Consider the following 22,136-nt stretch of genomic DNA (forward strand, 5'->3'; position numbering starts at 1 on the left):
TACTCGGACATTTAATCATTTTTTTTATCCTGGGACATTTAATGATAAATGATTACATGTCCCAGTATAAAAAAACGATTAAATCATTTTATATTGGGACATTTAATCATTTTTTTTTTTATACTGGGACATTTAGGGCTGGTTCACACTGCACCGATGTCAGAGTTCGGATGTGATTTGCACCACACTGCAGTGCACATCACATGCGATCTCTGTGCGATGCAATTTCAGCCATGCAAATTGTATGGCTGAATTCACATCAAACTCGCACAGGACCCTTTTTTTTTTGTCCGTAGCAGAAACGGCGATCCGATTCCTGTCCAAATTTGCAAATCGCATTGTGATATGCGAACTGATTTGGGGGTGTTAACTTTCAACTGACACTCCCAGCAGTTTGCATAGGGCAATGTGAACTGCCGCCGCAAAACCTGTAATGCGGGAACCCGCAATGGATTTGAAGGGTTCCCGCACTAACCGCTAACGCAACACATCGCGATTCCTCCTACCGGGCCACGAACCGGTCCTTGGTGCCAAAAAGGTTGGGGACCACTGGTCTACAGGATCGTATTCTTAGCCTGAATCTGACAGATGAGTGACCTCCTCTTCACCATCTGTCACGCTCTGAAACGTGTAGCTAGTGTACCTTCGATTTGCCATTTTGGGCTCTAGATTTACTGGTACTAGTGTCATTCAAAGGTAAAAAAGCACCTAGGCTGTCAGCAACTGAGTCAAACGCTACCAAAACAACTGTTGGCGATCGCAGGGATCAGGCCTGACTCTGCGAACGCTGCAGTTATGTGTTTAGTGTTTTGTAAGTGACAGTGATCGATCGATACTGCACTTGGGTGGACTGGGTAGATGGGCAGATCGGCGATCAGAAAATAGATCGCTTAGTGACACTGGCGACAGGGGGTGAAAGGTTTACCTGGTGGGCGATCAAGGGGTTAAACCTTATATTAGGGGGGTACCCTACACCTAAAGGGGCCCAACACTAACTGCCCTGACACTTTTTACAGTCACAAATTATACTGGGGGGGGGGGGGTGAAAAGTGTGCCTACGTGTACTGGTGTCAGTGTAGTGTTGGTGCACTTACTATTGATGTCTTCTCTCCTCGGGCTCCGGAAGAAAAGACTGTCGCAAGGAGAGATGACACCACTTCCTCTGTGTTTACAATTCACAGGCGGAGGAAGCATCTGATTTGCCAGGAGTGATCATGAGGGGGTGGCATTCTATCAACGTATATCGTCGTGACCAGGCCATTTTTTTTTATACGCCACTGTGTCGCTTTAACTGACAATTGCACAGACGTGCGACGCTGTATCCAAACAAAATTGATGTCCTTTTTTTCCCCACAAATAGAGCTATCTTTTGCTGGTATTTGATCACCTCTGCGGTTTTTATTTTTTGCGATATAAACAAAAGACCATACATTTTGAAAAGTAAACAATATTTTTTACTTTTTGCTATAAGTATCCAAAAATAAATACATTTTATAAACATATTTCTTCATCAGTTTAGGCCAATATGTATTCTTCTACATATTTTTGATAATAAAAAAACGCAATAAGCGTATATTGATTGGTTTATGCAAATGTGATATGGTCTACAAAATAGGGGATAGATTTGTGGCATTTTTATTGTAATTTTATTGTTTTTACTAGTAATGGCAGTGATCAACGATTTTTAACGGGACTGCAACAATGCGACAGACCGTTTTGACACTTTTGGGACCAGTGATATTTATACAGCGATCAGTGCTATAAAAATGCACTGATTACTGTATAAATGACATTGGCAGGTAAGGGGTTAACACTAGTGGTGATGAAGGGGTTAAATGTGTTCCCTGGGATGTGTTTCTCAATGTGGAGGGAAGGGACTGACTGACTGGAGGAGGAGAGAGATAGTCTGTACCTAGTGATCAGGAACAGCTATCTCTCTACTCCCTTTTCCAAACAGGGATCTTTCCGTTTACATTGATGTATCCCTATTCTGGCTCTCTATGTAGCGATCGTTGATAGCCTGCTGACATCGCAACCGTCGACCACACTCATTTGCTCCCCCGCCATGCAGCGCGGAAACAAGCCGTCCTGCCGCATTATAATGACTGTGGCTGGTCGGCAAGTTACATAGTTAGTCAGGTTGAAAAAGACACAAGTTTATCCAGTTCAACCACAAAAAAATAAACAAACAACATAAAAAACACAGTACATACATGGGTATGGACTGTGTTTTTTATTTTGTTTGTTTATTTTTTTGTGGTTGAACTGGACGGACTTGTGTCTTTTTTTCAACCTGACTAACTACCCAACTCCAACTCCATACCCACAGTTAATCCAGAGGAAGGCAAAAAAAACCAGCAGAGCATGATCCAATTTGCTACAGCAAGGGAAAAAAATTCCTTCCTGATCCCCCGAGAGGCAATCGGATTTACCCTGGATTAACTTTACCTACAAATCTTGGTACTCTGTTATATTATGTACATTTAGAAAAGTATCCAGGCCTTTCTTAAAGCAATCTGAGCTGGCCAGAACCACCTCTGGAGCGAGTCTGTTCCACATTTTCACAGCTCTTACTGTGAAGAAACCTTTCTGTATTTGAAATCTTTTTCCTCTAGACGTAAAGAGTGCCCCCTTGTCCTCCGTGTTGACTGTAAAGTGAATAACTCAACACCAAGTTCACTATATGGACCTCTAATATATTTGTACATGTTGATCATATCCCCCTTATTCTCCTCTCAAAGAGTAAAAAAAATGTAGTTCTAATCTTTCCTCATAGCTGAGCTCCTCCATGCCTCTTATCAGTTTGGTTGCCCTTCTCTGCATTTTCTCCAGTTCTCTGATAAACTTTTTGAGAACTGGTGCCCAAAACTGAACTGCATATTCCAGATGAGGTTTTACTAATGATTTGTACAGGGGCAACTTTCTCTCTCTCGCTCTCTCTCCTCCCACCCTCCCCCATACCTCTCTTAATACAAGAAAGGACTTTGCTCGCTTTGGAAAGCGCAGCTTGGCATTGCATGCCATTATTGAGCTTATGATCTACCAAAACCCCCAGATCCTTCTCCACTACGGATCCCCCCCAGTTGTACTCCTAGTATGTATGATGCATGCATATTCTTAGCCCCCAAGTGCATAACTTTACATTTATCAACATTAAACCTCATCTGCCACATAGTCGCCCAATTAGACAGCGCTTTGAGGTTGGCTTGTAAATTGGAGACATCCTGTAAGGACGTTATTCCACTGCATAGCTTGGTGTCATCTGCAAAGACAGAAAGTGGTTAAGGACCTCAGCCAGGTGTTGGCCAGACCATTGTTCCTAATTTTTATGGAGAGTTTACTGACTCAAATAGTGCCAGCTGTTTGGAGAAAAGCCAACGTGGCACAAATATTACAAAAAGGGCTGAGACATATCTCTGGGAATTACAGGCCAGTTAGCCTAACCTCTCTATAGTCTGCAAGTTATTGGAGGGGATAATTAGGGACTATATATAAGATTAAATAATGAAAACAATATAATTGTAATCGGCATGGATTCATGAAAAAGTGTCCTTGCCATACCAATCTTTTAATAGTTACATAGTAGCTAGGGTTGAATAAAGACAATGGTCCATCCAGTTCAATCTGTGTGGGTGTACATGTATCGGTGTCTAACCTTCTATGAAGAAGTGAGCTGTCATGTAGATAGAGGAAGGCCTGTGGATGTGGTGTATCTAGTTTTTGCAAAAGCATTTAATACAGTTCCCCCACAAGCGTTTACTGTACAAACTGAGGTCGGTCGGCATGGTTAAATGGTAATGTTCTCTTTAGCTCCGACTAAGTTTAAACATATAGTGACACCTACAACGCATGGGTGCTCATTACTGGTAAACAATAGCTATACTCCAGTGAAACATCACGATAGGGGTTTTCCCTCAAATATCTTCTCTTCATATCCACCTTGATGTACCTAACACCAGTTGGCCGTGGTGACCCCTGAGGAAGCTGACTGCTTCCCCCACTTTGTGCATGCCATATTGTGGATACTCCACGGACTAATTTGTGTCCTCTGGCAGGGAAACCTTTTCCCTCCCTCGAGACATCACCCTTATTTTTGATATTTTGTCTAGTTCTAAGCTGCTCTGACTCTTTACTTCAATTGCTTTTCTCTCTACCTAACTTGCGTACTGTCTCTTCCTTTTTCCATCTCCGGGGCATCCCTGTGGTCATCTATCCTATGTACTACATCCAGATAATGTTCCCTACCCACTCCTATGGCCCCCCTAACTGGTCTCTCAACATCCAAGGGCTCCTCTAAGCACAGAGAAATCCTCATAACTTTTCACCGCTCATCCTCTTTCACTCCCGTGGCAGAGATCAAAGACCGCAAAGGCCTTTCCCATTTACCAACGACCATAAATACCCACAAAAAGGCTGCCCTCCTAATATGCTGTGACTCAAATCAAGTCCTTTACCCGTTCCAAGACAAGTCCCTGTCCCACTCTCATCCTAACCCACTAGGCTAACTTTTCAACAACTCTTAACCTGGCGCTCCCTTCTGGACTCTTTGCGAGAATGCAACCCAGCCAGGTGCCAATATTCACACTACTCCCACCCCCAGAAACTTTTTTCCAGAATTGATTATATATTTCTCACAGTAGGCTCTTCTACCCTACTACTTTCCTCAATTTTACTTTCATTTTCATGGTCAGACCACAACGCGGGCCTTACCACTCTGTCCTCTTTTATATCGCCCCCCCCCCCTAATAATCTTTGCATAAACTACACCATCCTAGCACACCCAGAACGCTGCCTTGAACTAGAACGGGCTCTCAAGGATTACCTTGACCATAATTCTACAGCCGAGACCTCCCCGCTGACCCTATGGGAGACCCATAAGCCGGTCATTTAGAGCAGGGATATGCAATTAGAGGACCTCCAGCTGTTTCAAAACTACAAGTCCCATCATGCCTTTGCCTCTGGGTGTTATGCTTGTGGCTGTCAGTTTTGCTATGCCTCATGGGACTTGTAGTGCTGAAACAGCTTGAGGTCCGCTAATTGCATATCCCTGATTTAGAGGGACCTGCATCAGTCAGGCTTCCCACCTCCGTAAGGAGAAACATCTGCTTCAAATACGCCCTGAAGAAACATGCTATACAAAATCGGCCACGGTCAAAGATCACCCAACTCCGACCAATAGACAAGACCTGGACAAAGCCCAACTAGAACTCGACCTATTCCTTAAGGAATCGGCAGAGAAAACCCTGCTCAAATCCTGACACAAATTCTATACTAAGGCACAAAAAACACAAGTTTTTTGCCCTCGCCCTTCATAAGACGGACTATACCCACAAACCAGTTTGCCTAGAACTCTTGAGCGATACTTACTCCATCAACCCCCTAAAAATACTACGTGAATTCAGCCATAAATGAACAGACTGACTTGTACAAGGCTTCTGGCACATTTGACCAGACCAGAGCCGAGAACCTTTTCTCTCAAATCAAATCTCCACACTTAGTCGTTCACACCAAGAACCTGGATAAACCAATTGCAAAAGTTCTAACGGCTATCAAAGCTCTCAAGCTAAACAAATGCCCTGCCCCTGATGGCCTATCGGCCACATACTATAAACAATTTGCTGACCTCCTAGCGCCTATGCTAGAGTCAGCTCTTAAAGCTTATGTTACCCCCCAAAAACATAAAATGGATCCTGTTCCCTTAAAGCATGTTATACAGTGCTTGTGCTGTGTCATTTGGACCCCTGTAACACCTAAAAAAAAATACCTGTCTGATCCTGCCTGGCTATACCCTCCCCTTTGTAAACTGACCATGGTGTACCATGGCTGTTGAGCCCTGACACCGTGGTCATCCACAGTCTGTCTCCTCTCTGCTCTGTGTACTTTTTCCTCCACCCCCTCCCTGCCTGTCTGCTCTTGTCAGCGCCCGTCTACAATCCAACTATAAGCGCATGCTCTCCTTGCTCCAAAAACCCTGCATTTTATCTGGCTTGGACATCTCCATCCTTTCTTGACATGCTCCACAGCAGACTTTCCCACAAATTCATAAAAGCTGGAAAAATATTTCCATGCAAGACGCATGGTATTCCAGCATCGCAAGTGTTCCGCTATATTTAACTCAAACACTTTTTCACTCTCCTAATACCATCTGACCCCGCTGCAGTTTCTCACACCTGCAAATCTGACCCTTACAGGAGAGGGCTTATCTCAGATCTATAGAAACAACTCTTAGAATCAACGAATGCTAGTCCCTGACCATCTTGCATTGCTAAATGGGATAGGGTCCTCTGTCTCATTCTAGACCCCGTTGACTGGACCCACATATGGGTATCTTCGAAGTCAGCCTCGCAAAACATTTATTGCACTAGAAACCAACTATAAAGTCCTCACCAGGTGGTATTTGGTCCCCGCCAGGATATCTTAATGCCTACCACCATACCCCTTCCAATGTTTCCGGGGCTGTGACTCACCAGGTACGCACTTAAAGCGGGGGTTCACCCTATGAACGCAAAAAAAAAATATTTTTTTTTCTTCTACCATAAAATCAGGCATTGTAGCGCGAGCTACAGTATGCCTGTCCCGATTTTTTTACCCCCGTACTCACCTTGTACTCGTACATCGAAGATACCGGGGAATGGGCGTGCCTATGGAGACGGAGGATGATTGACGGCCGGCTCTGGCGCATCACGCTTCTCCGGAAATAGCCGAAATAGGCTTGGCTCTTCACGGCGCCTGCGCATAGCCTGTGCGCAGGCGCCGTGAAGAGCCGAGACCTACTCCGGCTGTCTTCGGGGAGAGTGACGTGCCAGGGCCGGCCGTCAATCATCCTCCCTCTCCATAGGCACGCCCATTCCCCACGGGAGCCGAAATCTTTATCGTACAGGTACACAGTGAGTACGGGGGTAAAAAAATCGGGACAGGCATACTGTAGCTCGCGCTACAATGCCTGTCTCGATGGAAAAATGATGTAAGTGAGGGTGAACTACCGCTTTAAGCTCTGATGAATAGGGTATCCCTTTGAAATGCATCAGCCAGCAGCAGCCCTGATGTCTCCTCCTTTGCCATCTGGAGACCGTTGGTTTCAGGACTGATTGCCAAGAATAGGTGGCTTATACAAGAAATATTTCTACACATGTTTGTGAGTAGTTTTTAAACAGAGAAACAAATATATAGGTGAATGAATGACTTCCTCTCGAGCAACAGTCACTCACAATCCCATCAGAATTGTAGAATAAAAGAGTTAGCATATATCGGGGGAAGGAAACCAGTTCCTCTCCAAATATAGGGATTTTTAATGTGAGGTATGTTGCTCTTGGTATCAAAGGTAGGCCCACAAAACACAAGGTTTTTTGGTAGTATCAAAAATAGTTTAATTATATAAATATAAAATTTCATAAAATTATTAACATAATGAGATATACATGATCAAGACCACATTTTCATGAATCACAAATAAAGAAGAAAAAATTATTATTAGAGGAAAAGTAGATGCGAGTTTGCCAACTAGTTTCGCACTAGATGTGCTTCGTCAGGGCTTGTATAATATTCCGGTTCCTTTATTACATGTAGTGGTCTGTGTATGACATAGAGATTCATCATTAATACAAGTATAATACAATAATTCAATATCTTGGATTTTGTAAGTAAATATATAACACATATAAATACAAAGAAGGTATATTGCGCTTACCACTTCCGTTAAAAAGCTCAAAGAACCAGGCAAAAAAGAGACTGCCTAAGTATCAACGAGGGAGAACTTGATGCAATCAGGAGATTGGCTGATACACTTCTAATCAGTGGAAGCCAGATCCACTTGATTTGGACAGGTGCGGACAATGAAATGTTTGTGAGGAGTTCACCACAAGCAAGGAGGAAGAAATATAGATATCTGTGTGTTGTATCTATATTTCTCCTAAAGGAAGGGGACAAAAGAATGAAAGAATAATGAAAATATATATATATATAAACAGGGTAGATATCTATGTGTTTAATGAGCATACACAGAGTATCAAAGGTATACTTAATAGGTATGTTACCTCGGTAGCAGTGAGGTTTAAATTAATACTGCCAGTAAGGTCCAACGGAATTCCTAGGGGGTTCCCATTCAGTTCTATAAATAAAAGGTATGTATATATGTATATATCAATAAATTAATTTATAGTTAATAAACTCAGTGCATGTGGCTAAATAGTCACAATAAAGCACCTGTCTATTAGTAGGTAAATAGAAAAGGAAGAGGGTTTACCTTAAGCGACCAGCAACAAAAAATATATAGTAGCATATACTGTTGTCTTGGATAGGTATATTGCCTCAGTTGTATTGAGGTTAAAGGTAATACTGCCAATATGGTCCAAAGGCAATGCTATGTATTTCCACTTCAATTCTATAAAAATAATAAGGGTAAAAGAAAGGAATAAATGAATTGAACTAGTGCATATGGCTAAATAGCCTAAATAAAGCACTGATTCTTAAGAAAACAGACCAAGGAGTAATTACCTTAGCTGGATAGTGACAGCGTAAGAATGGGTAAAGCAGTATGCTGGCGTCCCGCATGCGGTGTGCTGTCCTCCCTCAAGCCGTTCAGGTCAGCGTCTGACATGTGTATCGTCAGCGCTGACCTTAATAGCAACATCTCTACCGGAAGTGAAAAGTCATCGCTGACCCCTGGCATCACTTCCGGTCCACGTGTCCCAAAACGATAGCGCGCGCAGGTGATGCGCTCCAGCATGATGACGTAAGCCGGAACGCATGAAGGAGAGACATGTCCTACCAGTCTCTAACCAGCCAGATACGAGGAATTGGCTGGTTGTGCGCGCGCATCCCATCTGTTGATACTGATGGGAACGAGAGGCGTCGGAAGAACCGCGCCCCCTGTGTTGGGACCAGTGATTGGCGCACAACCAGCCAATTCCTCGTATCTGGCTGGTTAGAGACTGGTAGGACATGTCTCTCCTTCATGCGTTCCGGCTTACGTCATCATGCTGGAGCGCATCACCTGCGCGCGCTATCGTTTTGGGACACGTGGACCGGAAGTGATGCCAGGGGTCAGCGATGACTCTTTTCACTTCCGGTAGAGATGTTGCTATTAAGGTCAGCGCTGACGATACACATGTCAGACGCTGACCTGAACGGCTTGAGGGAGGACAGCACACCGCATGCGGGATGCCAGCATACTGCTTTACCCATTCTTACGCTGTCACTATCCAGCTAAGGTAATTACTCCTTGGTCTGTTTTCTTAAGAATCAGTGCTTTATTTAGGCTATTTAGCCATATGCACTAGTTCAATTCATTTATTCCTTTCTTTTACCCTTTCTTATTATTTTTATAGAATTGAAGTGGAAATACATAGCATTGCCTTTGGACCATATTGGCAGTATTACCTTTAACCTCAATACAACTGAGGCAATATACCTATCCAAGACAACAGTATATGCTACTATATATTTTTTGTTGCTGGTCGCTTAAGGTAAACCCTCTTCCTTTTCTATTTACCTACTAATAGACAGGTGCTTTATTGTGACTATTTAGCCACATGCACTGAGTTTATTCATTTAACTATAAATTAATTTATTGATATATACATATATACATACCTTTTTATTTATAGAACTGAATGGGAACCCCATAGGAATTCCGTTGGACCTTACTGGCAGTATTAATTTAAACCTCACTGCTACCGAGGTAACATACCTATTAAGTATACCTTTGATACTCTGTGTATGCTCATTAAACACATAGATATCTACCCTGTTTATATATATATATATTTTCATTATTCTTTCATTCTTTTGTCCCCTTCCTTTAGGAGAAATATAGATACAACACACAGATATCTATATTTCTTCCTCCTTGCTTGTGGTGAACTCCTCACAAACATTTCATTGTCCGCACCTGTCCAAATCAAGTGGATCTGGCTTCCACTGATTAGAAGTGTATCAGCCAATCTCCTGATTGCATCAAGTTCTCCCTCGTTGATACTTAGGCAGTCTCTTTTTTGCCTGGTTCTTTGAGCTTTTTAACGGAAGTGGTAAGCGCAATATACCTTCTTTGTATTTATGTGTTATATATTTACTTACAAAATCCAAGATATTGAATTATTGTATTATACTTGTATTAATGATGAATCTCTGTCATACACAGACCACTACATGTAATAAAGGAACAGGAATATTATGCAAGCCCTGACGAAGCACATCTTGTGCGAAACTAGTTGGCAAACTCGCATCTACTTTTCCTCTAATAATAATTTTTTCTTCTTTATTTGTGATTCATGAAAATGTGGTCTTGATCATGTATATCTCATTATGTTAATAATTTTATGAAATTTTATATTTATATAATTAAACTATTTTTGATACTACAAAAAAACCTTGTGTTTTGTGCGCCTACCTTTGATACCAAGAGCAACATACCTCACATTAAAAATCCCTATATTTGGAGAGGAACTGGTTTCCTTCCCCCGATATATGCTAACTCTTTTATTCCTGAGTAGTTTTTAACTTGGTTTTTATCAATAAATCTACCTGGGATAATGCAGAAGGCAAGTGCGCCCTCTTTACTTTACTTTTTTAGGATATCCCCTATCTTAAAAGGCAGCAAAGCCAGAGTAACCATCCCTTGAGCAATAGACCACCCGAACATCGCAATTATGCGCAAGAGTGTTTGCTGTATACACACTTGCATATATGGTGGGATTGCCCAGTAGTACAAGCCTTCTGGTCAGACATCTTCTGCACCCTTTCCAAATAGTTTGACACACACATTGCTCCGGACCCCACACTGGCCCATCTAAACATAAAACCACCGACCCTTACCCACCGACTGTTCAAATTTAAGCCTCCAGGTTACAACGGCAGCCAAGCAATCGCTAGCGAGAGCCTTGAAAACGCCCACCCTCTGTGTTCTAGCAGCCCATAACAGAATAAGGCAAGCTATGATTCATGCCAAAATCAAAGCTTTTCTGTTGGATAAAATCCCTAAATATGAAAACTCTGGAGTCCTTGGGTTAAATATTACACCCAACTTTGACAATACTCTTACTTCCATAGAGGCTCTCGCGGATGAGCGAGGAGCAACATGCACAACACTCCCTAGATGACCCAGCGCCCCTCCCCCCCCCTTTTTTTTCCTTCTTTCTGTCTTGATTCTCTACCTTCCCTCTTCTCTTCTCTGTACCTAATATCCCCTTGCATGTCTATCTCCACTCCATAGAAATAATATATCTCAGACCTAATTATTCCCCAGACCAATATCCACTTAAAACACAAGCCCACCCTGGCACTCGGGGCAAGACACAACCATCGTATACCCCTTTTTAACCTCTCTCCCCCGGCCTATACATATTGCTGTTCAAAACAAGTAAGGGACTCGGTTTTACTGGGAACGTCCCCGTAGCTGGGGTGTCATTGGCCCGACAAACCTTGACTATACATACTCTGAGGGAACTGCTCTCCATGTTGCACAATTGTTGAGAATATTTTCTCTTTGGTTTAAAGAAGGATGATCGCACCTGGATTTATCTTATCGTCCATGGACGGACACAGCCTTCTCAAGGCTTCACAAGTGGGTTATTTTCCTGTTTTACAGGAGAGAACTAGGCAGAAACATGTTAGATATTCAAATACATGTTATTTTAACAGAGTTTAACAGCCCCGCCCAGGGGGCGGTCCCTCTGGACATAACCCACCTCCCTGCAGCATGCAGCCTCAGTTTCTTTCTGCCTAGCGCCTTTTGGCCCAGCGTCCCGAGGACATTTTTTTTTTTTTCTTGAAAGAATCTTCTATCAACTGTCGGCTGAGAGACAGGCTGGATATATAGATCCTTGTAGTCTCCTCAGTCCAGCCAACAAGCGTGAGCACACCTTTACAAAGAGGCTGGGTCTGCCATGACACCTGGGGTGGCCGGTGAGCTTTGCGCCGAGGTCCACATATGACTGGGCTGTGGTGTTGCCTCACTCAGTGGACCGGGCCGACAGCTACCACCAACGCGGTTGTATGCCTGTCAGGAATGCGTCAGTGGGTCCTTGCATGAACGGGTAAGTACAGTCCCTCCCGCTTAGGTAGGTTGGTACGGCTGAGCATTCCTGGGGTTCGGGGGTCCTCCTATCCTCCCTTCCCTGCTCCTTTTTCCTCAGCTGCATTATTATTGCTGCTGTTGGGGGGGGGGGGGGCCTCACCAGGGGACACTGGTGCATCTGGCCTGCGCTTCTCTTGCTGTTTTTTTTTACAAAAAATGAGCTTTTGCCACTGTTTTCAGCCCTAATGGCTTTCTCTGCTTAATTGCGGCGTTTCAGTTTCTATTGAAAATCCCATTGGCGGCCATTTTGTTGTGGCCGCGCTTTGGCACAGCTTACTATTGCGGTCGGCCATTTTACTGTGGCCGTGTCCTGCTCTGTCTGAGGCGTTCGGTGGCCATCTTGGAAGTGATTTTGGCCTCTAGTGCTGGTTCCTACGGCGCGCAGCACGGATCTCCTCACAATTACCTCACAGCTTTATCATCACGTTTTTTTTCCTCTCACACGCTGTGTACTGAGGGCGGGCAGCGGCGCTGTGCAGTCTCCTCCTGTGGTGGTGAGTCCCCTGGGTAACCCCCCGGTCAGAGCAGCAGGAGGGTGTTTTTTTTATTCAAGTCTAAATAGGGCCCTGTGAGCTGTCTGTAATGGAGTCAGTATCTGGTTCTTCTTCCCCAAACATCCCAGAGGTGGCAGCTGGTGCTCCTGTGGTTCCCATTGACACTGTCGGCAGTCCTGGAAACATTTGTTGCCAGGGTAGAAGCGGTGTGCGGGCGTAAGGGGGGTAAAAAGCGCCCCCTCCCCCCGCTATCCCCTGGGGAATGCTGCGGCTCAGGTCCCTGGTTCTGTTTTGTCTGAAGATCTGGACCAGGACCTCTCTTGTGAGGAAGTCCCCTCTCTTGGGTTGGTGCATGACAAGGCACTTGTCAGTGCGCTTATCAATGCTGTAAGGGACTCCCGTAAGCTGGATAGTGCAGCTGAGGCTTCCGCTGAGGGCTCGGTCTTTTTTTAGATCACACAAATCAGACCGCTCTGTGAAGGTTTTTCCTTATGTGCCCTTCTTTGACAAATTCATTGATGCGGAATGGGATAAGCCGCAGAAGGCCTTTGTAGTCCCTCACCGCCTGGCGGTTCGTGACCCCTTTGGTTAAATAAGGTGACCACTCCCCCTATAGAAGGGACCCCTGCTTTTAAGGATCAGACTGATAGGAGATCCGAAGCACTGACCCGCTCCATGTTTACCATGCTGGGGTCTGCCTTGCGGCCATTACCCTGGTGTTTCAGACACTCACTGAATGGACACAAATTTTGCACCAGACTGTTGAGGAGCACCAACTCCCTCCTGAGGTTATTAGGCTAGCGAACCAGCTGGTCCAGTGCCTTATATATGTCTGTGATGCTTCACTGGATGCAGCACCCTTGATATCCAGGGCTTCTGTTTGGCGGTGGTTTTGCGCCGCCTCCTCTGGTTGAAATGCTGGTCTGCTGACCAAGCCTCTAAAAAAGCCCTGGCGGATTTACCCTTCAAAGGGGGAGGCTTTTTGGGTCCTCGATGGACGACGACATCAAAGATGTCACTGGGGGAAAGCACTCTCCTCCCTCAGACCACCAAAGGGAAGGAGCCCCTCGCCATAAGCCGGGTCCTTCTTTTCCCACGCAGAAGCGGTATTTTCATCAGTCTGGGTCCGTGGGTAAACCCTCCCAGATCGACAAGAGCTCTGCTGGGGGACAGAAACGTCCCTGGGTGTGTAAGCCGAACAAACCGGCATCCAAACCTGCCACTGCATGAAGTCTTGCCCCCGCAGGTTCACGACTCGTTGGACCTCCCTGCTCTCCGACCAATGGGTCTGCGAGGTGGTTTCTTTGGGGTACAAGATCGTTTCTTTCCTATCCCCCAAACAGATTCTTTCCCTCTCCTCCTGGCTCGTCGGGCTGCCCTGTTGGGGGCAGTACAGGACTTGCTAAATTGCGGGGTAAATTTACCTGTTCTGCAGGAAGAGAGGTTTCAGGGATTCTATTCAAATCTGTTTGTGGTCCCGAAGGATGGGGTCCGTCCAATCCTGGACCTCAAAGCCCTAAATGCCTTTGTGAAGGTAAGGAAGTTCCGCATGGAATCCATTCGTTCGGTGGTAGCTGCGCTCCATCCGGGGGATTTTCTGGCGTCCTTGGAAATGAGATGCATACTTGCATGTCCCAATTTCAGGGAGGACTACTATCCGTTTGTGGCCCTTCCTTTTGGCCTAGTGTCGGCACCAAGAGTTTTCACCAAGGTGCTCGCACCGATCCTAGATTTACTGAGACAGTGAGGCATTGCCTTCGTGGGCTACTTAGACGACCTTCTTCTGAGAGCAGCTTCTGGCTTAGAATTAGGAGGATGTGTCTATAGCCAGCCAGACCCTCCAAGAATTTGGGTGGGTGTTAAACATTCAGAAGTCGGTCCTGGTACCGACTCAGCGTTTGGAGGACCTAGGGTTGATCCTGGACTCCTTGGAAGCAAAAGTCTTTCTTCCCCTGGACAAATTGCAGTCTCTTCAGTCTGCAGTGAAGGTGTTGGCCTCCCGAAAATGGTTGTCTCTCCGTTTTTGCATGCTAGTCCTGGGCCTGATGGTTGCCTCCTTCGAGGCGGTACCATATGCCCAGTTACACACTCGTGTTTGCAAAGGGAGATCCTGTCCAAGTGAAACAAATCTCCATTGTCTCTGGATCGTCAGATTCAGGTAAGCCACTAGTCAGAGTCTCTCTGAATTGGTGGCTAAGATCCCCGGCTCTTTGGTCCGGGAAGTCGTTTCTTCCCTTCCAGTGGACGGTGATTACGACGGGCTAGGGGGGCGTTTGGGGGGGTCCAGTCGGCCCAGGGTCGCTGGACTACCTAGAAGAATCCCGTCTGCCGATCAATGTCCTGGAATTTCGGGCATAGGAAACGGGCAGGCAGACTACCTGAGTCGCCAGATGCTGGACCAGGGAGAATTGGTCATTGCATCCGGCTCGGTTATCTCGACCATGTTGAGGGCAAGAAAGTCTTCTTCTAGGAAGATCTACCATCGAACCTGGAAGGCCTACATCTCTATGGGGGATATTTACTAAAGGCAAATCCACTTTGCACTACAAGTGCACTTGGAAGTGCAGTCGCTGTAGATCTGAGGGGAAGATCTGAAATGAGGGGAAGCTCTGCTGATTTTATCATCCCATCATGTGCAAGCTAAAATGCTGTTTTTTATTTTCCTTGCATGTCCCCCTCAGATCTACTGTGACTGCACTTCCAAGTGCACTTGTAGTGCAAAGTGGATTTGCCTTTCGTAAATATCCCCCTATGTGCAAAGAGATGGGTTGGTGTCCAGGATCCTGCTGTTTTTACAGCGTGGAGTGGATCGAAAACTTGCCTTATGCACCATTAAGTGACAGATTTCAGCCTTGGCTGTGTTCTTTCGGCGGCCTTTGCCGGCCCATTCTCTGGTGGGTACCTTTGTGCAGGGGGTTCGTCATATACTTCCCCCTCTTAAACCACCTCTTCCCCCTTTTGAATCTGGTGCTCTCGGTTCTTCAGAAACCTCCCTTTGAAGACATCAAACACTATCTCCAGAAGGTGGCCTTTTTGGTGGCTATTACTTCTGTCAGACGGGTTCCTCAGTTGGCGGCCTTGTCCTGCAAGTCGCCATACTTGGTCCTCCATAAGGATAAGGCGCCCGCAACCTTCCTTTCTTCCAAAGGTGGTTTTGTCATTTCACCTTATTATTATTATTATTATTATTATTATTATTATACAGTATTTATATAGCGCCAACAGTTTGCGCATCGCTTTACATGTCCTTAACGAGGACATTGTACTTTTATCCTTGTGTCCTCGGCCGGCGCATCCTAGGGAGGTTGCGCTCCATTCTTTAGTTGTGGTATGCGCTCTGCGGGTGTACCTGTCTGCTACGGCTCCGTTTCGGAGGTCTGACTCACTTTTTGTGTCAGTATCCGGTATACAAAAGGGCCTGGCGGTCTCGTCGGCCACCATTTCTCGGTTGATCAGGCAGACCTCTTAAGGGGCGGGCACCCCCCTTTCCGATCATGGCACATTCGACCAGGGCAATTGGTGCTTCCTGGGCTTTCCGACATCAAGCGTCTGTCTCACAGGTGTGCAAAGCAGTGACTTGGTCGTCTGTTCACACTTTTTCCAAATCTTACAAGGTTGATGTGAGTGCATCTTCGGATGCTTCATTCGCCCACAAGGTTTTGCAGGCGGCTGTTTAAAGTTGCACCTCCTCCGTTGAGGAGCTCTGCTTGTTTGGGGTGAAGTTGTGTGTTTTTTTACTGATGCTGTTCCCACTCCTCGTTTTTTTGACACTGCTTGGGGACGTCTCACTTGTCAAGACTTGAGAAGGCTGTGTCTGTCCATGGACGATAAGAGAAAATAGGATTTTTTGTACTCACCGTAAAATCATTTTCTCTGTCATCCATGGACGGACACAGCCCCCACCCCTCCTTTTTAGGTTTGTGCTGCTTGTTACGAACTGAGGCGGAATGCCGCAGGGTTATGTGTGGTGGGACCACCCCTGGGCGGGGGCTGTTCAACTCTGTTAAAATAAGATGTATTTGAATATCTAACATGTTTCTGCCTAGTCCTCTCCTGTAAACAGGAACATTACCCACTTGTCAAGACTTGAGAAGGCTGTGTCTGTCCATGGACGACAGAGAAAAGGATTTTACAGTGAGTACAAAAATCCTATTTTTTTTATGCCACAATGTTCTCTGACATGTTGATTGTACCGATGACCTATACCACAAATTTTCCTGTGACATGTTCTTTATATTCTTTTTTGTCTTCAGTAAAATGCTTGAATAAGGAAAGAAATGGTAATCATTAACTGTTAGATTGTTTACTCAGTATTCTAAAGAAAAAAGGGGGAGTGGGAGCAAAGGAATTGTGGCTGAGGATAAACCCAAAGCTACCCACTCAGTTGGATTACAGGACTATCTCGGTACTGATGAAATACAATAGACAATAATAGTATAAAAGTTTATTGTATATAAAATTTGTAAAACAAACTATTGTACAAATCAACGATTGGTCAAGGTCGACTAGTTTCGCGGGAATTACTGCTTCATCAGGAAAGCAAATCTATAGAATAATAATACAATAGAAGCATGTAATATAATTCAGCAAGAAAAGTATGCAGTACATAAAAACAAATAATAACTTACCCGATGAGTCAATTAATAAGGCAAGGAGCCGGGCAGCCCAAGAACCCGGTAACGTCACGGCGCCGCCATCCAGCGGCGTCCTATGGCTTCTCCGGGTTGGGATAGCTTATTTAATGGCCTGTGGGCCGTTAGATTAGCAGCGTGGATCATTCCATCGGCGGTTCCTGTGATATGACGGCGACAGTATAGGACGTGATCGGCAGCACATTGGGGATCTTTATGGGTGCAGCTCACTTAATACCCTAGTCCATGCATTACCATGCAATCTGTCATCAATATGGATATCTTCCACTGATGACTTAATACTGGCCGTCACCAGCATTATCGGACTTCAATTGTATTACTGCACCCTCCCTGACCCCTCACATGACTGCACCAACTCACGTCCTTCAGCTTTTCGCTCCTGTCATTCTGTTTGTTTATCACTAGGAATCTCCTTTTTATCATAACCTGGCCTTATCGTCCACGGACTTCACTGCCGTGGTAAGTTTTCACCCCCTATTTGACACCCTCCATTGGCCCCCCTTTCCCTTTCCCCCCCTTCTTCCCATCCCCCTTCGTATGTCCCTTTACTCCTTTTCCCTCCTCCCCCCTTCTTTTCCTTCCTTCATTTCCACTCCCCCCCCCTTCCCCTGCCCTGCCATGGGTCCCATGGGGTTATTTATATTTTTGTTTACACCTAGATTTCCACGATTAATATCCCCTTGTCCGCCGCGGGGGTTATTTCTTGGGCTGCCCGGCTCCTTGCCTTATTAATTGACTCATCGGGTAAGTTATTATTTGTTTATATGTACTGCATACTTTTCTTGCTGAATTATATTACATGCTTCTATTGTATTATTTATTCTATAGAGTGGCTTTCCTGATGAAGCGCTAATTCCCGCGAAACTAGTCGACCTTGACCAATCGTTGATTTGTACAATAGTTTGTTTTACAAATTTTATATACAATAAACTTTTATACTATTATGTCTATTGTATTTCATCAGTACCGAGATAGTCCCATAATCCAACTGAGTGGGTAGCTTTCGGCTTAGCCTCAGTCACTATTCCTTTGCTCCCACTCCCCCCTTTTTCTCTACCCTAACTGGGATGATGGTACGTCATTATTATCTATTACTAATTTTTATATGAGGCTATACTCCTGCTTTGTTACTCAGTATTCTAATTGAAAATAGAGGCATTTCAAATTTAATATTTATTTTTCTCTGTGTAGGCACCTGAGCCCTTAAGTACACTGAAATCTATGGCTGAAAGAGCAGCTATTGCAACAAATTTAGAAGATCCAGTGCCTGCTATCCATCTGGCCGAGCGAGGTAAAGAAAAATAGTTCTGCCCTACATATGCTGTTTTTTATTTATTTCTATACAGTGATTCGTTCTTGTTTTACAAGGCATGTTGCAAAGATTTTGTAAAGCCTATCGGCCCCTTTCACACGGCGATCCGGTCGGCTTTTCAGTTTTTTTAGGTGGACCTGGTCAGATGGCCCATGTATTCCTATGGACTGGCAGTTGTAAACAGACCTGTGTTGGGTTTACACCCACCTTTTTCAAATCTGATCTGCTAAAATTAAAACAGAAGGGGATCCGTTCCCCCTCTGTCAAGGAGGATCAGAAGGGCAGCCGGGGTGTAAACAGATAGCCGGTCTATCTGCATAAACGGATCGGGCACAAAGCTGTCATTCGCCCACTCTGCTCAGCAAGGGGGGGGGGGACCGCGGACTGATCCCCTGCTGAGCAAAGCGAATTCCGCCCTTTGTAAAAGGGGCCCAATAGTGTGTGGTGCTGCTATTGTGAAGCAGTTCAGATAATGACAGTACAATCATATAATTGCAGTTCTAAAATAAATGAAGAAAATGTAATTGCGAGACCTAGACAGACATATAGATTTGAAATTCTTTAATCCGTCTTTAATTTATTCAGTTCTAATGCAAAGACACAGCATCTATTATCCAGAATTTGTCTGTAATTCATAAAAACTTGAAAATGTCTTGAAATTGTGACCGTGCATAAATTAAACCTACCTTTTGAGCATAATGATTATTTGTGCTTGTAGAAATCATCCTCAATACAACTACAACACAGCCACCTTCCAGCCAACCCTCAACACAGCTTACAGAAGTGAACATCCCTCTTTCACTAGGTGTGTGTCCCTTGGGCCCTGTCCCACTCACCACAGATCAGCTTTACCAACAAGCAATGCAAGAAGCTGCATGGCATCACATGCCACACCCATCTGATTCAGAAAGAATACGGTAGGCTACATTTATTTTGTTTAGTATTTTAATCTTTTATAATAGGGTTTACATTTTTATTTATTTTTTCTGTTAAGGGCATGGTTTCAAAACAGGAATAGAGGGGAAAATCTTCCAATGGGGACACTAGTTCTGACCACCTGGGATTCCCTCACTTTTGAGGGATTTCCTCTCACTTCCTGTTTTGGCAATGGAACAGGAAGTGAGTTTAAATCTTCCCAACGGAAAAAAGACAGATTATAACCCTCCCTTGCTGTATTGAAAATTAAGAAGAAAGTTTGCCTTTAGTCTACTGGGCACCTTGATTTAAAAAAAAAGGTTGGTCTAACTTGAGCACGCGCATAAAAGGACCGTACAAGATGATGTAAAATGGCATTTGTAGTGTAAATGAGTTTATACACCCTCCAAGGCATTATAAATAATATACTATCCCAAACGTGGAAACCATATTACTGTTAATAATCAAACACTTATTTTTTTTTATTTTTTTTTTTATATTGTTTCAGATTAGTCCAAGAAAAACTTTTAAATAGCTATTGTGTAGCACCAAGGTTATAATTGACCTTAACAGAACATTTCATTGCATTTGATATTACATTCACATATAATATTTGATATTAATAAAACAATGCAAATTGTCTTTTAAGGTGTGGCCTTCTCCTTTTAGTTATTTTTCATCAAACTATAGTAGACTGGTTGATGCCAATTAAGTATTAGCTAGAAACTAAACATAATAAAAAGGTCTAAGGTACCTTTCACACTAGCTGACTCCAAAGTTGCACAACTTTCAGTGCAACTTTGGAGTTTGACTTTGATACGACTTTTGCACACTGGCATTGAAGCCGTGTCAATGTCGGATCAAAATAGTGCAGGAACCTTATCTGAAGTCGCAGCGATTTCAGTTGTGTCAATTGGAACGGCTCTCATAGAGATACATGGCATTTTGCATCTTCTGCGACTTTGGGTCTCACAAGTCAGATTCTACGTCTCACAAGTGTGAAAGGAGCCTTAGGGGTATAATTACATTTCCCTCTTAGAAATAATCAAATGGCTAGAACCAAAAAAACACATTTCCAAAAACACTTTACACAAATCTGACCCGTTACACAAAACATATGCCCATTGTTTTGTTGACTTATGAGTGCATGTCTATTACCAATATTTAATGAGCTTATATCGATCAATAAATTAATCCGTTAAAACACCTGTATTTTCATTAAAGGACATCCATTGTAAGTGGTCATTAATTCACCATGGTTGAAAAGACATGCAAAATAACATTTATAATGCGTTCATCATATTTGTGCGTAGGGATTGTATATCATCACCACCATCCATATCAATTTAACTATCTCAGCCTTTTATTCAACCCCAACTCTACTGATGATGGAAACTCTTTAACTTCTAGGAACAGATCTGGCCAATTCTTAAAAACCTTAGTGTTATATTCTAGAATGTTGCACTTAATTACAGCCCTGGCCAAAAGTTTGGAGAATGACACAAATATTTATTTTCACAGTCTGCTGCTTCAGTGTTTTTAGATCTTTTTGTCTGATTTTACTATGGTATACTGAAGTATAATTACAAGCATTTCTTAAGTGTATAAGGCTTTTATTAACCATTACATTGTGTACAGAGTCAATATTTGCAGTGTTGACCCTTCTTTTTCAAGACCTCCAATTCCCCCTGGCATGCTGTCAACTTCTGGGCCACACCCTGACTGATGGAAGCCCATTCTTGTAATTAATGCATGGAGTTTTTTTCAATATTTGTGGACCTTTTGCAGAATATCAGTCTGGGGTTTTTCCTGGAGAGAAGTGGCTTTGTTAATGCCCTTCTTGACACCAGACCATCCTCCAAAAGTCGTCTTCCCACTGTTCGTGCAGATGCGCTCACACCTGCCTGCTGCCATTCCTGAGCAAGCTCTGCACTGGTGGTGCCCTGATGCCACAGCTGAATCAACTGTATGAGACGGTCCTTGTGCTTGCTGGATTTTCTTGGGCGCCCTGAAGCCTTCTTTACAATAATTGAACCTCTCGCTGTTAAATGGTTCCTTTTTAGGTGCAGTCCTAGTAGCAGCAATACCCTTGCCTGTGACTCTATTTTTTGTGCAAATAAATAATGACTGCTCGCGTTTTCTTGCAGCTAATCCATGGTTAACAGGAAGAACAATGATTTCAAACATCACCCTCCTTTTAAAGCTTCCCGTCTGTTATTCTAACTCAATTGGCATTGCAGAGTGATTTCCAGCCTTGTCCTCGTAAACACTGACACCTGTGTTAACATGAGAATCACTGACATGTCAGCTGGTCCTTTTGTGGCAGGGCTGAAATGCCGTGGAAATGTTTTTTTGGGGTTAAGTTGATTTTCATGGCAAAAAGGGTCATTGCAATTCATCTGATCACACACTTCATAACATTCTGGTGTATATGCAAATTGCCATCATAAAAACTGAGGCGGCAGACTTTGTGAAAATTAATATTTGTATCATTCTCAACTCTTGGCCAGGGCTGTACAATCACCAATAAAGGACAATACAAAGTTGTAATCATTCACTATTGTCCTATTGCTGTTAAGTTAAAATGCTCTTAGCTTGGTCACAAATATAACCTGTTGTAACTCTACTGGTCGACTCTCTTAAATTTTATTCCATACCTTCTCTTTTCCATGCCCAGTAGGCTGGAATAG

At 43.9% G+C, this 22,136-nt stretch overlaps 1 protein-coding gene across 1 annotated transcript in view; it reads left to right on the forward strand.

Annotated features, from left to right (window-relative positions):
* CNOT3 (CCR4-NOT transcription complex subunit 3) overlaps positions 1 to 22,136 on the forward strand; it is a 425,129-nt gene that overhangs the window by 314,514 nt on the left and 88,479 nt on the right. The window contains 2 exon segments of the mRNA XM_040327617.1: positions 18,411 to 18,510; positions 19,250 to 19,448. Coding sequence (XP_040183551.1) covers positions 18,411 to 18,510; positions 19,250 to 19,448 — 299 coding nt within the window.

Source organism: Rana temporaria, chromosome 10 (assembly GCF_905171775.1).
Source record: "Rana temporaria chromosome 10, aRanTem1.1, whole genome shotgun sequence".
In the NCBI taxonomy this organism is placed as follows: domain Eukaryota; kingdom Metazoa; phylum Chordata; class Amphibia; order Anura; family Ranidae; genus Rana; species Rana temporaria.